Genomic DNA, 20042 nt, shown 5'->3' on the forward strand with positions numbered 1-20042 from the left:
GAAAGTTGGAGAAAAAAAATCGCTCGGTTCAGGCGCATATATAGCCCGACGTGGTGCGAGCATGTGCGCACATGCTATGTCACGTTGACGTGAACGTCTATAATTCGAAGCACTGGCACAGCCAACGTAACCTGACGCGGCCAATGCGGTCCGACGTACCCGCCGTCGAGATGGCTCTTGCTGCATCCGTGCGTTCGTTGCGCCGACTGGCATGGAGAAAAAACAAATGTCGCAGTTTCACCCAAAAAGCGAAGCATTGATTGCGATATCAAATTAGTAGATAGCTTTATGAAGTAAGGATAGTAGTTTTATCGGCCGTATAAATTTGTAAATATTTGCTTACTAACTAAATTAACAACTATGGTGTCATGTGCTCACAGATGAACATGAACACATCTCGCTTGATGACTGTGAAAACTCGCTGGAGTGAAGAATCGCTGCAGTAGCAGTTAGCGAATTGGCCTTTGTACGCTCTCGCTCCAATGCGAACGAAACGTAGTAAGCACATCGCGTACAAAGCTACCGGCACCACACACATTTTGCAAACATCGCAGATCGCTTTGCAGATGAGGATCACACGGGCGCGCCTTTTGGCCATGTCGCAGCTAGCTGTCAAGATATGGCCCCTGCATGGCCATGCCGTAAGCAGCAGCAGCCTAAGGTCAGGGACCTTACAGCCGCTGGAAAAGAAAGTCCCCTCCCTCCGCCTTACCCTTATGCCTTGTGCGCGGCAGGAAAGAGCGCACATCTGCCCCGCCATCCTTGCTTGCAGACGCGAGGTTGAGCTGCGTACGCTGGCTCACCCTCGCCCGCTTTCGCTCGCACATACAGCATACAATGACGATTTTATCACCTTTGAGCTTTGTGCGGAACCTCACGGGAGAGAAGTAACCTGCAACAGTGGCGTTGGCCATGCCTGGCCAAGTGCAAACGAGTCTCTCTCCAGTCAGGCCTAAACAAAGGGCCGCAGATAGAAAAAGCAAACCCGTGCGGCGATGCAGGCTTCACCAAAGTGCTCCAGCGCACTAGCCACCATGCCGTGCGGATTTCAGTGTGAATTAGCAGGATGTGTTCCACATTGCTTTCAATGCATTGCTGGATGGACCGCGGTGGCTACTTCGATTTATCTGAAATTTGAATTAACAAGTTGGGAATTAATTGAGCTTTTACTGTACTTTTCGACCTTGGTGTTTGTGATGACCACTTTTCATCATGTGGTGCTGCTTTATACCTATGTGCACACTCAAGTGCAAATAAGAGGGACCCAGGTGTTTCGTTCCACAAGATCCCTGCTAATCTCGAGCTTCGTCAACAGTGGATCAAGGTGATTTCATCCAAGGATTGGGAGCTTAATTCTTTATCGAATTATTCACTTGTGTGCAGTAAGCACTTCATTCAATCTGATTTCAAAGAAAATTCAAACATCAGCCAGCAGCCACCATAACCGTTCTTTGGAGTTGTAGCAGTGCCATTCTTCAACGCCGAAGGGAGTTGTGCCCAGTGTGTTCTGATGCTATCCTTCGTACAAGCAGCCTCCCCCTAGTAAAGTGCGCAGTGATCCAAGAAGTTGCAAATGGGCACCGGAGCTGGACAGCAATGGCATCAGTACCAAAAAAACGACATGAATCATCAATTTCATCAGATTTTGGTGGCGCAAGATCGATCGACAACAACACAGAGTCTCCCTAAACCTTCTCGCATTTTTAAAAGGCGCCTTTTGGGGCCACCAAGGCGATGCCTCTGCAGAGCTTGCATATCGCTTGCCCACCATAACTGCTCTTTGCAGTTTTAGCAGTGCCATTCTTCAACGCCAACAGCGGCGGCTTAGATTATGCACGCTCTTAGGTCTCGAATGGGGCCTGTGCAAGCAAGGGCACTTCACCTACTCGAGAGAGCTGGAAAACAAACAACTACTCTTTGCAACAGCAACTTTATTTTCTGCAGTAATACAGCGTGTGATGAGCAGCGTTGACATGTTGCCGGCGAGATTCGGAAGCATGGGAGAGCCCATGTGAACTAGGGCCTGTTGGCACATGGTAGCATGCCTTTGGTCACAGAATGGGCATTTGAAAATGTCCTTCCTTGAATTGCATGTGCACATTCATCAGAGAACGGTGCAGCCAGGTCACTTGACTGCTTCTGCAATGGTCCCACTCTGGCATCTGAAATAAAGACGTATACTATGTCAGTTTCAGAAATTTAACCTTGTGATAAGATAGATAAAGTGAGCCCGGGATCCTTAATAAGTGACATGGAAGTAAGGTGATTTGTATGGACAACACATACTATATTCCCCAAACGCAGTGATTTACACACTCGACAAACAACTGAACAATGATAATTGTAAGTGTCTAAAATGTCTGGAATCCCTAACATGCAAAGCACACATCGACTGTCCTACTCGGTGGAGTGTCGTCGTGGTTGGTGTGGTGGTTATCATCGTGGGCGACGCAGTTGGAAGTCTAACACCTCTCGAGGTGGCTTGTACCAGACCGTGACTCGGCAGCAGTAGAAGCATACAGCAGGCCGGCAGAATACCAAGCCGCTGCAGCACAGGTCAGTGGCTAGCCAGCCACTGTTGCTGCAAGCTGCGGGCAAGTCGGATCACCTGGTCCGCAGGCGGGTACGTCTTTGGTCCCAGGCCGGGAACACTGCTGGCTGCCAGGTGAGCCGCAAGCGCAGAGCAAACATTACCAGGTCTGCATAGCCGCAGGACACCCGGTCAAAAAAAAGCCGCAACTTGAACCACCGGTCAGCGAGCTCCCGTCTGAACCGTTCCACACTCGATGCTTTCTAGCCGCACGCAGCTCTCGCTCTCATGGCCACGCGTTTTCGTTGTTGCGTCACGGCCGCACAATCCACGTCACAAGTGCCGTTTCATCTTCGCCTCATTGTGGCCACACAATCCACACCATCACAGACTTGTGTAAATATTGTTCAGCTGCTGAATATGGAACCAGATGTTTTGTCGGCTCTCAAAACCCTTTAAGCATTGCACTTAGAAACAGGTTCTGACAAATGCAAAATTTTTCACCACAAACACTAAATGCACAATGTACACGCACATGTAGTCTCGCGTTATTTGGCCTCAAGATAAACGTTGCAAATATCTGACGCAAGCGGGGCAAAATGAGTCATCTTTTCTTATGCATGTCCCCCCGACCACACCGTACATACATTGTGCGCACGACATATAGCACGACACGGGCATTGCATGCACACATCGGTGCTCCATGCATATCACGATGCACTCACTCTCTTAATTCTCTTGCCCGACAAGCTTTGGCATGTGAACTCTTGCACATTAACAGCTACAAAGACCACAAGGCATTTAATCTAGACCGCACTATTAACATGTCAATTTCAATAGATCAGAAAGCGCAGACGAGCTCTTGAAACAAAGAAACGCAGCCTCAATAATACTTATGCGCACTCTCTCAAGATTAATTCTACAAAATATGAACTTAAGTAGTGTAAATAGGATGCCCAACTTGGGTGTAAATATGAAGGTCCGTAGGAGGTGAAAATTCGCTGGCTGGAAATAGCCCATGCATTTCTAAAGCGGATTTCTCACGAACAAGAAGTGCAGTGCCAAAGAAACTGTGCAAAGGTGAGCCGTTCAAGCAGCCACTGCACTAAACGCTTTTTCCCGCCAGAAGGTCCCACTTATCTCCTTGCCGCTCTTTCTTGTCACGCCCAAAGTGTAGGATACATCAGAGAGAGAGAGAGAAAAATAACAGTCACCATCTATGCGCCCGCCTTTTGCCGATTCCTTCCCCATGACTTCTGCCTGATCGACATAAAAATTGTAACAGCGCAAACACATGCTACCACAAAGTATCAAGGACGAGACACAAGCGCTGACTGTCAACTAAATTTTATGGACGGAAGACGGATACCTTATATAAGGGGAAAGGCAGAAGTGAAGGGGGAAGGGAGTGATACAATCGGGGGAAAAGACATTGCACATCGATGAACGAACGTGCCAGCAGTCAACGGAATCAGGCGCAGAAAAACAAGAAAACGAGAAAAAACTAGAAAAGAACTAGAAAAAGGCGAGGGATACTAACATACAATCAAATCAGCAGTCGCTTCCAAAAATTGAAGCTTTGCAGCAAAAAGTGATACAGAAGGCGTGCTTACGCACTTGCTGCCATATTTTGGTATGTGGAACGCTTCCAAACTGATGCGCGCTGTCGCGTCGGCACTCTTGCCGAGAATCTTTGTCTCTCCCAATCGAGCTTGGCAGTCTGACGGGGTGTGGGCTTGCAAGCTAACATGCTTTCTGTTTTGTAGCAATCGCATCCCCGGCTGTAGCTGTTCTAAGGCTGCATATTTGTTTGCAAGTGCCAGCCTGAATTGGTCCGCTTTTATACTTACTGCGTCTTGGTTGGCCTGTTTTGTCTTGACCAATTTTACTCTTTCTGTCTTCAAATTCAAGTTAATCCTAGACCGCACTAACCTATGATCACTTGCTTTTGCCCTGCCTAACACTTCTACATCCTGCACTATGCTGGGATTGGCAAAAAGTATAAAATCGATTTCATTCCTTGTTTAGGCCATTAGGGCTTTTCCAGGTCCACTTTTTGTTGCGATGCTTTCTGAAGAAGGTGTTCATTATTCATAGCTTATTCCTTCCCACGAATTCTACCAACATCTCTCCTCTATTGTTTCTAGAGCCGACACAGTAGTTGCCAATTGCTTGTTTACCAGCATGCTTTTTCCGCACTTTCGACTTGAAGTCGCCCACTACTACTGTATACTGAGTTGGCACTTCTCTCATCGCTAATTCAACATCTTCATAAAACTGATCTACTTCGTCGTCGGGACTGGATGTTTGAGCGTAGGCTTGTACTACCTTTAATCTATACCTCTTATTGAGTTTGATTGCGACTACTGCTAGCCTCCCATTAATGCTGTGGAATTCGTTAAATGTTGCCCGCTATGTGCTTATGTATTAGGAATCCTACCCCTTATAACTTCATGTCTGGAAGTCCTCTATAGCAGAGGACATGGCTGTTATTCAGCTCTGTGTAAGCCTCACCAGTTCTTCTAATCTCACTAAGGCCAACGATATCCCAAACAATGCCTGGTAGCTCCTTAAAGAGTCCTGCTGAGTGGGCAGCACGAAATGTAGATGGCGTATTCCATGCCTCCATAGGCCGCTGATGCAGGATGTGTGGGCATTTTTGGGAGCTTCGCCACCACGCATACTTATACCTGGCCGTGGATTCACTTCTCCCTGCGGCAACGCCGCGTGGGCTGGTAGCTGGGCGTGGCCTCCGAGATCGCATTGGCATTGATGCAGTCTCGGAGCTGGCCAAGCCAAGCCAGTGCGGCAAAGTTTGCTTGCCTCCTCGATCACACAGCAGAGTGCTGGGTTGTGTGCCACATGCTGCTGGACCGTGATGAGCCAGATGGAAAGTCGACGCAAAAGACCATCACAATGGAACAGTAGGCAGCTCTCTAAAGCCTCTGTCATCAGGTGCTAAGTTGTGTGTTGCACATTCTGAACATTCTTTTGTTGTTTTATTTAAATTTCATTTCACGCGTAGCTGTGTAGCAATTCCGTGGGCCGCAAAGCCATCTTCTTATTTTCGTGTTTACAATTGTCCACCCCATTGGGCATATATTGCAGTAAATGACATTAATGGATATAGCGAAGTGATTTCGGCTTCCCCTTCAAGTTCATTATAATGAGGTTTGAGTGTACTTACAAAACTTCTCAAAGGGAGTATCTAATCAGTAACAAGGCTTTAGTTAGTAGTAGGAATTGCCTAGTAGGACCAAGGGTGGGATCATAACATGTACCTAGCGGTTGTGTACAACACTCATCCAAAGAAGTGCATAAAACAACTCTTGTCATTGAAACTTGGTAGTTGAAACTGACGCGGTGTTCAAGGTGAGTCCCTGGCATGCATGTCGTTTGCCCTCAATGGATGTTTGGTCTGTAGGGGTTTGTAAAGAGCTGCCTGGGTGCCACTCTCCCAGCAGATGTGTCTGGATGATGTGCAGATCAGAGATGCCATCCGGCAGTCCTTCACACTGGCCCGGCAGCAGCTGTCCCAGAAGCACAGGCGAGACGGTGCTGATGGCGAGACACAACAGGGTAAGTCACTTGTGTGCTTGTGGTGTTGAGAGTAGTTCTTGCTCCCTTTGCATCATTCCTTTTGTGCCCTTCCAGAAATTTCAATTGTACCCTGGAAATTCTTAAGCGACATTTTATCACACAAGTTTTTCAAATTAGTTCCTTGCTAGGGCAAATTTTTAAAATTTGACACGTTGCTCTGCCGTTGCCAGTGCGTGAGCTTTACTGTCTGCTTTTGCCTCGACTAGCATCCGCAGATGACATTCCTTCCCTGCTGTCTCCCCTACCATAGCCGAGGAGACATTCCTGTTGTGAACTGCAAGCCCTTTGCAGCCGTTAGCACTCCAATGCACATCATACCTTGCTGGTGAAGCAGTGCACTGACACGGACACAGTGAAGACACACAAGAAAAGATGACACTTCACTGTAACACGGACACAGAGTCTTCACAGTGTCCGTGTCAGTGCGCTGCTTCACCAGCAAGGTATGATGATTAACCACCAACTAGCTTAACTTTCCACATTACTGAACTCCATTGCACAGTAGCTGAACTTTTGTCTCGTTCTCGGTCACTGTGGACCGTGTCTAGTGGCAGCATTGGGTCTCTGCCATACATCAAAATGTTGGGCAGACTGTGCCTTTGTGCCTAGTGTTTCAACAGGAAATAATTGAGCCACTTGCAAAAATATTCAAGTGCCAAGAAAATTCCATCAATATAACCAGGTTGCACTAAAGAAACAGAGGGTGCTGACATTAAAACGTTTTATTTAGAAACAAGTATAGTTGAATCCATTTAGACTGATTCCACCAGAGATCGAACTTGTATGTCCACTTGACATTTTTGTTTTGTGTGTTATTTTTTAATATGTCATGTAGGAATATTAAAACTGCATGGAACTGAAAATTTTATTCCCGAAAAGCGTTCCAGCAAGCCAAAAAAATATTTGAAAGTGGCGGTGCGAGCGTCCTATTGCTTACCACAATATTTTCCAATTTCGCGGCTGAAATAAATGCAAACTAAAAACATTGTGTCGAAAGACCTTTCTGCTCAATTTAATACACTTCATCATCATTAGCCTATTATATGTCCACTGCAGGATAAAGGCCTGTGATCTCCAATTACCCCTGTCTTGCGCCAACCGATTCCAGCTAGCACCTGCGAATCTCTTAATTTCATTATCCTACCTAGTCTTCTGCTGTCCTCGACTGCGCTTCCCTTCTCTTGGCACCCATTCTGCAACCCTAATGGTTATGCATTACGTGACTGGCCCAGCTCCATTTCTTTCTCTTAATGTCAATTAGAATATCGGCTATACCTGTTTGCTTTCTGATCCACACCACTCTCTTCCTGTCTCTTAACATCACGCCTAACACTCTTCATTCCATCGCTCTTTTCACTGTTTTTAACTTGTTTTCGAGCTTCTTTGTCAGTCTCTAAGTTTCTGCCCCATATGTCAACACCGGTAGAATGCATAGATTGTACACCTTTCTTTTTAATGATAATGATAGGCTTCCAGTAAGGGTCTGAGTATGTCTGCCGTATGCACTCCGACCCATTTTTATTCTCTGAATTTCCTTCTTATGGTCAGGATTCTCTATGATTAATTGACATAGGTAAACGCACTCCTTCACAGACTCTAGAGGCTGACTGGCAATCCTGAACTCTTGTTCCCTTGTCCAGCTATTCATGATTATTCAGAAGGGTATGGGTGGGAGCTAGTTGGTACGGATCATTCATATTTAAAACAGCGCCAAAAAACACGGACAAGGGAGGACACAGGACGAGCGCTGACTGCCAACAACACCTTCATTGGAGCCTGCGCAAATATATACAGTTTGCAACAGGCATAAAGAGAGTGAAAGAAGGGGAGGGGAAGACTGGCAGCAATCTGGCTGTTCATTGTGCCAAGTGTGGCTGTACTCCACTCCTTGACCACACACGTGTGTTGAAAAGGTACAGCAATCAGATGGCCAGAGAAATCTTTGAGGCATTTTCAATGTGTCAGTTAGGAGCCTCCTGTGTTAGTTCCCCTTCTATTGCACTTTGCGATAAAGAACTTAAGTTCCTTAGAAGTTAAGCAGTTTGGCCTGTGTCCTCCATGTTATGGTTTCTTTTATTTTGTTTAATGTCATTGACGCATGCGCAGCAGTAGTTGAACGACGATGACTCGCCTTCCCCTCCCCTTCTTTCACTCTCTTTATGCCTGTTGCAAACTGTATATATTTGCGCAGGCTCCAATAAAGGCGTTGTTGGCAGTCAGCGCTCGTCCTGTGTCCTCCCTTGTCCGTGTTTTTTGGCGCTGTTTTAAATATGAATGATTCATGAATATCTTTGTCTTCTGCATATTAATATTCAACCCCACTCTTATACTCTCTGTTAAGGTCCTCAATCATTTGATGTAACTTGTCCCCAGTGTTGCTGAACAGGATAATGTCATCTGCAAATTGAAGGTTGCTGAGATATTCGCCGTTGATCCTTAATCCTAAGCCTTCCCAGTTTAATAGCTTGAATACTTCATCCAAGCACGCAGTGAATAGCATTAGAGAGATTGTGTCTCCCTGTCTGATCCCTTTATAGGTATCGTCCTGCTTTTCTTCTGTAGAATTAAGGTTGCTGTAGAACCTCTGTAGATATTTCCCAAGGTATTTATGTATGCTTTCTCTACCCCTTGGTTACCTAATGCCTCTATGACTGCTGGTACCTCTGCTGAATCAAATGCCTTTTCGTAATCTATGAAAGCCATATAGAGAGGCTTATTGTACTCTGCAGATTTCTCGATAACCTGATTGATCACATCGATGTGATCCTTTGTAGAGTATCCCTTCCTGAAGTCTGCCTGTTCCCTTGGTTGACTAAAGTCCAGTGTTACCCTCATTCTCTTGGAGATGCTCCTCCATCTTCGATTGAATCGACTGGTAGTCCATCTTCTCCTGCGGCTTTTCTTCGTTTCATGTCTTATAAGGCCCTTGTAACTTCATCGCTAGTTATAGAAGGAGCCTCTGTAACCTGTTGATTACTACTTCGAATGGAGGTATTGTGGCTGCTTTGGGTACTGTAAAGTAACAGAGAAAGGCGGGCTCATTGGTGGTTGATATTTGAATCCATTATGTAACTGCGCAAATGACAACGGGCAAAGAAAGGAAACACACTGGACAAGCGCGGAACTCAGGTTTACTCATGTATCATAATCACACTTGATAATCATGGGATAACCATCACTCGACATTGGCATGCAGGCGTGAGTGGCATGAATATCTATGTAAATAATTTAACTCTCTTTCACTAAATAACTAAATAAGTTTCTTCTTCTTTCACTAAGTGACATTGAAGAGCTGCTTACGCAGCTGCCAGATTGCATTTTTACACAGTATGCTTCATAGATTTCTCGGCTCAGTTGTGATGCAAACATCTTCAAGACTTTTGTGTCGCGGAACCTAGGCATGCAATTACGACAGTGGTGACAATGGCCAGCCAATTTGCCACCCCCTGCCAATCCTTCTACCCCTGCGTGGTGCTCCTGCAGTCTGATGTTTAAACACCGTCCCATCTGCCCTATGTAACTGTTCAGGGAAAGCACAGGGAATGCGGGAGATGAAAATTCAAGACGATGAGCAAAACGAGAACAAGGTGAAAGCAGGAGCCAATGTTTCGACACGTGGACTTGTCTTCTTCAAGGCGACGTATGCTTTCCTCGCCACAGTATGTATAGGTGGGGTTCTTCTAAAGGGGAGAGGGTGCAAGGCGGGAGGGTACGGCAACGAAGGAAGGTGTGTTAGCCTGTCGAATTGAAAGTAAAGGAATGCTGTGCACAAGGCCAAGCCCCCCCCCCCCCCCCCCCCCCCCGTCTGTCAACCACGTGTCAATGGCCTCTGACACGCCTGCTGAAAAAAAAAACACAAAAAAAATAGACGTAAGGAAAGGGGAAAAAAAACCAAGAAAAAAAAGCATACGACAAGAAACCAAACTAAGTGTTGTTGCCTATAGCTTGAAATCTAGCATAGCGAATAGATTCTAAAGCTCCCTTTGAAATGTTTATGCCTATTGGTTGCAATGTCTTGAACTTATGGATAAGGTATGATTCTCTGTATTTTCTTTCTCATTCAGAACAGACATTTGACTGTAAGATGTAGAGTTTAAGTTCATCAAAGTTAGGACCTGATTAGTTGAAATGCTCGACGACAGCTTTGGGAAGCTTTGGAAAGACACCACCTGAAGATTTTTCGCCCCGGAGGTAGGCCCGAACCAAACAGAAATTACTACCACGCACTAGGGATAGCACACGCAACAACAAATCTTGCTCTTTCCTCCAATCCCGCAAACTCGTCGCAAAACAAACAAATTACAGATTTCCCCTAAAAACTTACCCTAGCTGCATTAAACAGAGGAAAATCCCAAAAGGTCTCAGAATTAAGGTTAGATGCGCCCTCGATTCTTTACCCTCCAGGCTATTATTAAAGTGGAATGCTGTCTTAGAAAATGCATCGCTCTCCCTTATTGTCATTCTCGAAGAACACTGCAAGGAACAACTTATGATAATTGCTAATCGACTCAACATCATAAAGTTATCTGAACTGGAAAGAAGAGAACTTAAACAATTTGTCCAAACTAAGGAGGAAAAATTACTAGATAAATACCAGCGCAAGGATATTAGAGCTGCAGATCCACCCAATGAAACTAATGTAACCCCTGCAGCACGTAGCTCCACCAACAGTCCTACAGGTGAGCATCCAGAGCACTGCAGCAATGTAGTAGACATATCCCAGAGTCTAAGCCCCGAAGAAGTTGATCTCCTGAAATGTGGTTCTGTCTGACGAACAACGCAGTAAACGAATGTGAACTCCTAAAGACGCATGTGCATCAAGGAGTTCCTTTTTGATAGACCAGATGTAGGAAAACAAGATAGAGACTCTCTTAAACCACCTAGCACGTGGACACCGTAAACCGAACAGTGCCCAGAACTGGATTTATGCATAAAACTGATATCAAAGGAAATTCTAGAGTCAGCGCGGCGTTGCCGGAAATGCAAAAATTTGACCCCTGCTCAACACCAAATCCTTAAAAAACTTACGAAAAGGAAGGATATTGTAATAAAACCAGCAGACAAAGGCGGCAGTATCGTAATCTGGCCTATAGAAAAGTACAAGAATGAGGCCTCTAAACAACTGAGCAGCCACACCCATTACAGAAAACTCGACTCTAACCCAGCTTCAGATTACAGCAATATTGTGATAAACACAATAGCGGAGCTCCTGTCCAGGGAACTAATCACGCAATCTGAATATTGCTTCATGATGCCTAAGAACAAAAAAGCAGGCCGCTTTTATCTTCCTAAAATACATAAAGTTCCGGTCGAAGAAATATTTACAGCAGAAATCCCAGGTCGGCCTGTTGTGTCTAATAACACACCTACTGAGTCACTATCTAAATTCTTAAGTCACCACCTGTCAAACATCCCCACCACCCTCCCATCTTTCATTCAAGACACGCCGCACTTCCTTCGAATTATCGACGGCATCAACGCCAACCAAATCCTTTCCGACCGTGCTATTCTAGTCACTTTGAATGTTTCTGCCCTTTACACCAACATTCCCACGAGTGAAGGAATTGAAGCCGTTTCTAGATCCCTTGCAATCAATCCCCAAGCGCACGCTCCTGAACTTTACTTATCGCTCCTTAGGTTAGTTCTAACGCTCAACTATTTCGAATTCGATTCTATTCACTACCTGCAAACTTTCGGCACTAGCATGGGTATGGCCTTTGCTCCTATGTATAGGAGCAATATTTAGACTACAACAGTCATCACCCGCGACAATGCAAGCAAGGAATTTTTGTCGGACAAGCGAAACGAATAAGAAGAATCTGCAGCGAAGACTACGATTATATCCACCACCTAAATGACCTTAAAACAACGTTAGCAGAAAGGAACTATCCCCAAGTTGCTCTCGATAGAGCTTATGATGCCGCGTCAAGATTGGAGAGACAGTTGCAATTGGCGAAGAGACAGCCCAATCATCTTCGGTAACTTATCTGACAGACCGCTGGCCTTTATAACAAAATATTCTAATGCACTCCCAAACATAAACAACATCCTATGAAAATACCACCCAATATTATCAAGTAACGAACGTCTGAGAAAAGCGTTCCCGGATGTACCTAGGGTTACCTATCACCGAAACAGGAACTTTAAAGACATGTTAGTGCACGCAAAAGTCAGCCAACAGCATTCCCCCGTAATAAAAGCATGTTGTCGCCCAAGGTGCAAGAGCTGCAGGCACCTTCACAGTGACATTAAAATTAAAAGCACTGCAAATAGTTATACACATGAAGTCAAATCTAGCTTCACTTGTACAAGTTCGGATGTGATTTATATGCTTGAATGTTCCTTCTGTAAGAAACAATATATAGGTGAAACAGGACAATCAATGAATGTTAGATTAAACGGACATTGTGCGGACACAGCTAAAAAGCTTCCCAATGTCGTCGCCGAGCATTTTAACCAACCAGGTCATAACTTTGATGAACTTAAACTCTACATCTTACAGTCAAATTTCCGTTCTGAACGAGAAAGAAAATACAGAGAACCATAACTTATCCATAAGTTCAAGACATTGCAACCAATAGGCATAAACATTTCAAAGGGAGCTTTAGAATCTATTCGCTATGCTAGATTTCAAGCTATAGGCAACAACACTTAGTTTGGTTTCTTGTTGTATCCTTTTTTTCTTCTGTTTTTTCTCTTTTTCTTCCCTTTCCATTCCTCTCTTTCTTTTTTTTCAGCCGGCGTGTCAGAGGCCATTGACACGGGGTTGACAGACAGTGGGGTGGTCTTGGCCTTGTGCACAGCATTCCTTTACTCTCAATTCGACACGCTAACACACCTTCCCTTGTTGCCGTACCCTCCCGCCTTACACCCTCTCCCCTTTAGAAGAACCCCGCCTATAGATACTGTGGCGAGGAAAGCATACATCGCCTTGAAGAAGACAAGTCCACGTGTCGAAACATTGGCTCCTGCTTTCACCTTGTTCTCGTTTTGCTCATCGTCTATGTAGCTGTTGCCACATGAGAGGGGTATCTGGTACACTACCCCTATCGTGCATGAGACGAACCTGTCAACGTGCTTGATACTGCATTCATTCCTTTTCTTCGTTCCCGGCACCATGGTGCACATGCCCGCCACTTTCTTGGGCACCGTAAGAACCACCGGGACTTCACATTTTTAAGCCACCTTTCTGAGGCGGTGAGAGATTTGGTGGTAGTATGAGGTGGCAACAGGTCTCCGGTGTTGCGGCTCTTCGCTTGGGTGGAGCTCTGATGGGCCCCGTGCTTCCTTGGCAAGGGCTTCTAGCACCGAGGTGACCATCTCACAGTGAAATCCTGCGCTGTGCAGTCTTAGCAGCTGAAAAAGCACGCTAAGTTGCATTTCATGCTTAGCAGCACGCGGGCAGTTTCTTGCTATTCCCCTTTTGACAAGCTTCGAATAAGCGGACTGGTAGTTTAAAATACCTTTTTTTGAGCGAGGCCGATACCTCCAGCATGCATAGGATCCAGCAATAACAATGCAAATGTCTAGGAACTGCAGGCATCCATGCGAAGGCAACGCAATAATGAAATTCAACCCAAAGGCGCTCTTGCGGAAAATTTCAAGAACACGGTTCACTGCAGTTGAACCCCCTCCTCTCGATACCCCTTTTAAAAAACTGGCATAGTCGTCAACATATCTAAATATCTTAGCCGAGTAGGTTGTGTCAAGGCATTCAGCAATTCGCTTGTCAAGATATGATAAAAGGATGTCATTTAATAAAGAGGCAATACAGGAACCAATGCACGTGCCGTGCTTCTGGATGAAGTTTTTTTCCTTCGAAATTAATGATGGTCGATGCAAGATAGAAACGAAGAATTTCTATAAAGTTGTCCACACTTTTACGCCACACGCGTTCTGAAAAGCCACTGGGCCGTAGTCATCAGTGGAATCCCTAATAGCACAAAGCAATTTATCTTGTGGAATGGAATAAAATAGGTCAATAATGTCAATGGAAAACGGAAACAACGATTTCCTCGAGGCTTCCTGATCACAAAGAAATGCAATAAGCTCTTCAGAATTTTTTATCATGAATGGGTCCTCAATTCTGAGCAAGTGCAAGTGTTTCTGCAGAAACTTAGAGACAGTCCCCTGCCATGTATCACGCTCAGATACGATGGCTCAGAAAGGAACGTCTTCTTTATGGGTTTTTGCGAAGAAGAAAATGCTAAGCACTCCGCTTTTCGCATCCTTGATAGCCAAACCAAGATTTTTCAGGTTACACCTATCGCACAGACCCAATGCTAGCTTTTTGAGCTTAGCAGCAGTGCGCGTCTTGATGGTAAAATTTTTTGCAGCAGCTTCCCTCAGTTTCTGACGATATGACGAATTGGGCAGAACAGCAAAACTACCTTCGTTATCAGAAATTATTAAAACCAGATCAACCAGATAATTCTGCTTGAGGTACTCGACGGTTCTCTTAACATCCAGCTGCTGGTTCTGCTTTGACCACTTCCCCGCGAGACAATTTACTCCTGAAATACACAAGCTTTTTTCATCCTCAGGCGCACATCTTGCAATGTTCTTGACAATTGACAGGAGCTCGACCGGGGACACGAGACGAGAAGACAACACCACGAGCGCTGCCTCGTGTATGTCATCTTCTCGGCTCGTGTTCCATCTGCATTTTGTGCCGTTAACACCAGGATCAAAAACCAACAAACCCAAGCTGCTATTCTAGCAATCAGCGCTCGCGGTGTCTTCTTCTCATCTCGTGTCCCATCTACGTTTTGCACTGTTAACACCCAGCAGTGGCATGCGTCGGCACCCTTCAACACGTGCTGACAAGCGAACGCGTCGTTTCGCATTGGTTGGAGGAAAAAGGCACGCAACCACTGGACAGAAGCTCTGATGCGCGCCAACACTCGTTCCTCGGCTGCAGCGTGCTGTTGCTGGACTATTTTTGTCTTAAACCATACCAAGTCCGACCTAAAACAGCCTGCTCTAAACTGAGCTTGAAACAATAAGTTGGTGATCTGTATGCTTTTTTAGATATGAAAAACACGTTTGAATGTACGCCTGCCGCAACAGTTTCTCTTTACCTTTGATGTAGCAATAGTGCACAAAATATTGTTACACGCTATTCCTGCGCACTGAAGCACGCATCCTGCCGAGCATGGACAAATGCGCCAGAAATTCGGTGAAGATGGTGATCAGAGTAGCGCTCGTGTTCTTCTGCCATTTAGCCTGCAGCCGTCTCTCTCTGTATATATATCATAAATACAATTTCCTATCACTTTTGGCTACTCTCATCCCCATGGCATTTTGGTGAAAGGTGCGGGGTACCCACATGGTACAACGGAGCTCCGCAGCAGCCGACGCTTGTCTTTCTCCACAATGGCTGAACAGGGCTCGCCACCCACTGAGGTGACTGCAATGACAGTGTTGTCCTGGCTCAGCTAAAAGACCCAGGCACATTCTGCGGGACTGACAATGCCGACATAAGAGGACTGGCTACCGTTGTACGAGCATGCGAGTAAGAACAATAATTGGGATGAGCCGATCATGTTGCCAAACATATTTTTTTACCTCAAAGCGGCAGCGAAGCTGAGAAACCGCGTGGCCAGGAACAACTTCGACGCAGCCAACGACAAATGCGAGCGATTAAGCTGTTCACAGAACTGTGTGGAATGAGGAGCCATGAGCATCATGCGAGTAATCTGCGAGCGGCGCAGTTGGCGGGGTCCATTCATGCTTCGGAGGGTGGGGCGGCGTAGAGCTATGGGCGCAGCCCATTCGTGTTCAGAGGTGTCGAAGGGCGACGAAAGAGAGCCGGGGGGAGATGGCTGGAAAATGAGCACACGGCGGCTGTTGGAGCAGCGGCCCATCGTGCAGCGGCTCAAATTTCTCGTTTTCTTTTTTATTCTCAAGGATTTCGCCTCTCCTACCTTTCAGCTCGTACACCCAGTAGCCAGGCTTCATCATTATAACCGATAATGTGGCATTGGGGCATTGTAGTAAGTGGGTTATTTCACAATGGAAAACATACAAAAGTTGATGGTGCAGCAGCAGCGAAGGTGTGGTTTGAAAATAACGAAAATGAAATTGGGAGCTGGGATGCATGCAAGGAAAAGATGCATTCCCTGTTTGGCAAGTCTGCAGGTAGAAAGGCAGCAGCAAAGAAGAAGCCGGCATCTCATGTGCAGACAGCGACAGAGTCATACCTGACTTACTGTATTTACACGATTGTAAGTCGACTCGAATGTAAGTCGACCCCCCCATATCGTGCGACAGGAAAAAAAAGAAAAAATGAGAGCATACCCGAGGGCGCATTCGATAACGAAAATTTATGAGTAGCTGACATGGTCACTGGACTACTCATCTTCACTAGTGCTGCCATCGTCATCGTTGCTACAGTCCCACAGCGCGTTGTTGTCCCGTGAAATTTCACATTTGGCAAACGACCGCACCACGACATCTTGTGGAACAGCAGCCCACGCCAAATGCACCCAAGCACACACAGCCGTCAGGGAGGCTCTTTTGACAGGTCCGGTTGGCGTAATTTTGCGGTCTTCTGCCGCCAGCCACTCGTACTCAGGCGGAGCAGGTCCTTAAAAGGTGAAGATCCGGGCTTGTTTCATGACCATGTCCCACTTCACTGGCAGGGACTGATCGCGCATTTCAGCGACGTACACCGCAAGCTTAGCCTACAGCTCTGGAAAGCGTCCATACTTCGGCACGTAGGAAATTCCTCACTTGTCGTCGCAGGCGAAAATTTCGCTTCGCTGCAGTTGCCACTCTCGCACCACCTGTTCAGAAACATCGAACTTGCAGCCGTCTGCGTAGCGATTTGTTTCTTCGGCGTAAAGGATGGCAGCCCTCTTGAACGCTGCTGTGAACGAGTGCCGAATGAATAGTGGGCCTGGAGCACTCATGACGGCTGAGGAAGCATAGAAGTAGCACGTAGCCGGCAGTCAAGTGGAACGCGTCAAACCAATGCCTTTCGTCAAGAAAGCTAAGCGCAACAGGCAAGGAGAAACCCGCGAGCGGTGTCTGCTCTTCCATGAACTACCGATGCTCCCCGCAAGCGCCGCCGTTCTGAGGGTGCCGCCGCAAATGGGAAAAGCGGCGCTTCCATCAACTATCGACACCCTCTCATAAGTGTTGTGTGCACTGTAATATGCTCAAAAATGTTGAAAAACTCTTCTGAAAAGCGAACAAACACGCGGGATAGCAAAAAGCTACGGGTAGGGCCATAGAGCAAACATAAAATTGTAACTACGTTGTAGCTCCTGTTGGTCTCGCTTTTTTGGCGGTGCCATGTTTTGGTTTCGATTATAAGTCGACCCCCCACTTCAGATTTTCAAATATTAAGAAAGTGGTTGACTTACAATCGTGTAAATACGGTATATACAGGACGTGCTTGCCCTTTGCCGCAAAGCTGACGACGGCATGACGGAGTCTGAGAAAGTGGGCCACGTGTTAAAGAACGTAGCAGATGATGCCTTCAATCTGCTAATCTGCAAAGACTGTGACACCGTTGATGCCATCATCCAATAGTGCAAGCGCATTGAGGCCTCCAAAAGTTGACGCATTGCCCATCATTTTGCTCGACTTCCGAACATGGCAGCAATGTGGTCGTGCGAAGACATACCTTAGCCGTCGGCCTTGCTCATCGTAGAACATGTGAAGTTCATCCGACGTGAACTTGACGCTGTGTCTCCTGCTTTTACATGTGGCCGTACCTGTGACCATAGCTCCCAGATGGTGCCACTAGCCCAAGCTGTCGTTCATCAGGAGCTCTCCAATGCAGGCCTGGACTCCGTGTGTGCCGCAGCTCCTTACCAGCTGATCAATGGCTGTTGCTCACTTTCGTACGCCCAAGGTCAAAGGCCGCTGTTCCGTACTTGCAATCCAGCCGAGTAGAGGACTGCTGATGACCATACCATTTGCTTCAACTGCCGTCGTATTGGATGCGTGGCCCGCCATTGTAACAGCCAGTGGTATTGGTATCAGGTGCCTTATGAATACAACCGTCGGCCCGACTTGGACCATGGCCGATTTCAGCCCTACCCCGAGCCTTCCCAAACCACTGGCGACGATGCTCCCTCCATGCCGTATTGTCATTCACCATCCTCACGTGGTCGCCAGTCCTGTTCACTGTTGTCTCGTCGCCACATGCTCAGCAGCAGTCGCACTGCTTGGCTTTGTCGGCGAGCATCTAAAAGAAAAATCGTCTTCTGCCTTTGCAGGTTGGTGCTGTATTGTCCTTGTTTTAAATACAGCATATTGTACGGTTGCCACTGCTGCTCAGCCCCACTAATGGCTGATGCATGTATTACTTGCTGACTCGTCCGTAGGAAAACGATGTTTTGCAACGGAGCTGCGCCATGCTTTAGACTCGGTAGAGAAGCAGGCAGAGAAGTCATTGACAAGGTTGAGTAGTTAGTGGTTCTGTCCTTCCGATAAGCCAGAGTTAATCTCAATGCGATCGCTCAGGTTGACTGCTTCCAATGAATTAGGCGAAGCAGTTCCGAGCGAGGCGACATCCGTGAGGGCAGCAATTTCATAGAGGAAAACGACAGCTGTGGCATGCGGTTAGTGCTGATATTCATTGCTGAAGTTGGGCAGCAAGACTAACGAGGGACCATTCTGAAGCTGGACGAGGCCCTGTGCAATGCAGATGTTCTGCTCAAGCATTAACGGAATGTTTGCCTCGGCGATGCCCACATAGCCGTTGAATCCGTCGCACGTTACCAGGCTCAGTAGGCTGCTTCTTGGCGGTAGCGTTATGCTGTCATCTACGATGAGCAAGGCATTTCAGGTGTGCTTCTTGTTGCCAGCGTCGCTTGCTATGGCTTTCACTGTAGAGAACGTCACACTCGATTTTTCCAGGTTGATTAGGGCTCCATTTGCCTGTAGAATGTCCATGCCAAGTATCAAGTCCCTTGAGCAACTGGGCAGAATAACGAAGACCCCGACGTATGTGAATCCGCAAATATTTACTTGAGCAGTGCTTCTTCCCATGGGAATTAGCATATGACCTCCAGCAATACGGATCTGCGACCCAGTCCACTGTGTAAAAACTTTCTTTAACATTGATGCAAGCTCTCTGCTCATAACCAAGCTGTCAGCACCAGTGTAAATTAAAGTGGTGACTTCATTTTATATGGTAACCAGTATGTCCAATGTTACAACTTGTCGTTGATTACCGGAATGTGCCTGAATGTCATTTCATTGTCGTTGTCGTGATGGAGGATATTTGATGCGCTTGGTGTCAGTAGTCTCACCTCCCGAGGTCGCTTGACTCAGTTTACTGGGTTTGTAGGGCTGGGCGAATGACACCTATGAGCGTCTCGAGGAAATACGGAACTGGGTGATCGGCATTGAGCGGGCGGTGAAGAACAGGGCTCGTGCCTTCACTGCTTGAATGAATTACCACGACGCGCGATGAACTTCTCTATCTCCATAGGGCGCTCACCAGGTCACCATAGGGCGCTTACCAGAGGGCCCTTTCCATTGCTGTCGCTTCAGCAAGGAAGTCTGCAAGTGTAGTGGGTGGATTTCGAATAAGCCCAGCAAAAATCTCTTCCTTCATGCCTCGCATCAGATATCGGACCTTCTTGTCTTCGGCCATTGAGGCATCCACATGTCTCAAAAGCTGAGCCATGTCTTCAATATACGTGGTGCCGCTCTCATTCGGGCCTTGGAATCTTGCCTGTAACGCCACTGTCTGATTCCTGTCCGTGTTGGAGTATGTGGCGCTCAGCTGTCGTCGAAATTCATCCCACGTGTTTCATGCTTATGAAACCACGTCCTCGTAGAGTCTTGGAGCGCGAAGTACACGTTGCACTGCTTGCGGTCTTCGTTCCATCCGTTGCATTCGGCGACCCCCCCCGAAATAGCCTAGCCAATCTTCCACGTCTTCAGTAGC

General features: G+C 46.6%; 1 protein-coding gene and 1 long non-coding RNA gene across 12 annotated transcripts in view; one reads left to right on the top strand and one right to left on the bottom strand.

Annotated features, from left to right (window-relative positions):
- The window catches only part of LOC126538440 (DENN domain-containing protein 2D-like), a 423989-nt gene that overhangs the window by 32446 nt on the left and 371501 nt on the right, over positions 1-20042 (top strand). For all 11 annotated transcript variants that reach the window (XR_008613950.2, XR_008613951.2, XM_050185285.3 and 8 more), the window contains exon 3: positions 6016-6109. Coding sequence is in view for 9 of the 11 variants with exons in the window: in XM_050185285.3 (XP_050041242.1) it covers positions 6016-6109 (94 nt within the window). In the remaining 2 variants the exon portion in view is untranslated. The remainder of the gene's footprint in view (positions 1-6015; positions 6110-20042) is intronic.
- On the bottom strand, positions 1930-15436 carry LOC129386649 (uncharacterized). Its single transcript, XR_008613952.1, has 3 exons — positions 13197-15436; positions 8960-9142; positions 1930-2162 (listed from the first exon to the last, which is right to left on the bottom strand). It is a non-coding gene; the product is annotated as an uncharacterized lncRNA (long non-coding RNA).

The sequence above is a fragment of the Dermacentor andersoni genome, chromosome 4, assembly GCF_023375885.2.
Source record: "Dermacentor andersoni chromosome 4, qqDerAnde1_hic_scaffold, whole genome shotgun sequence".
NCBI classification, from domain to species: domain Eukaryota; kingdom Metazoa; phylum Arthropoda; class Arachnida; order Ixodida; family Ixodidae; genus Dermacentor; species Dermacentor andersoni.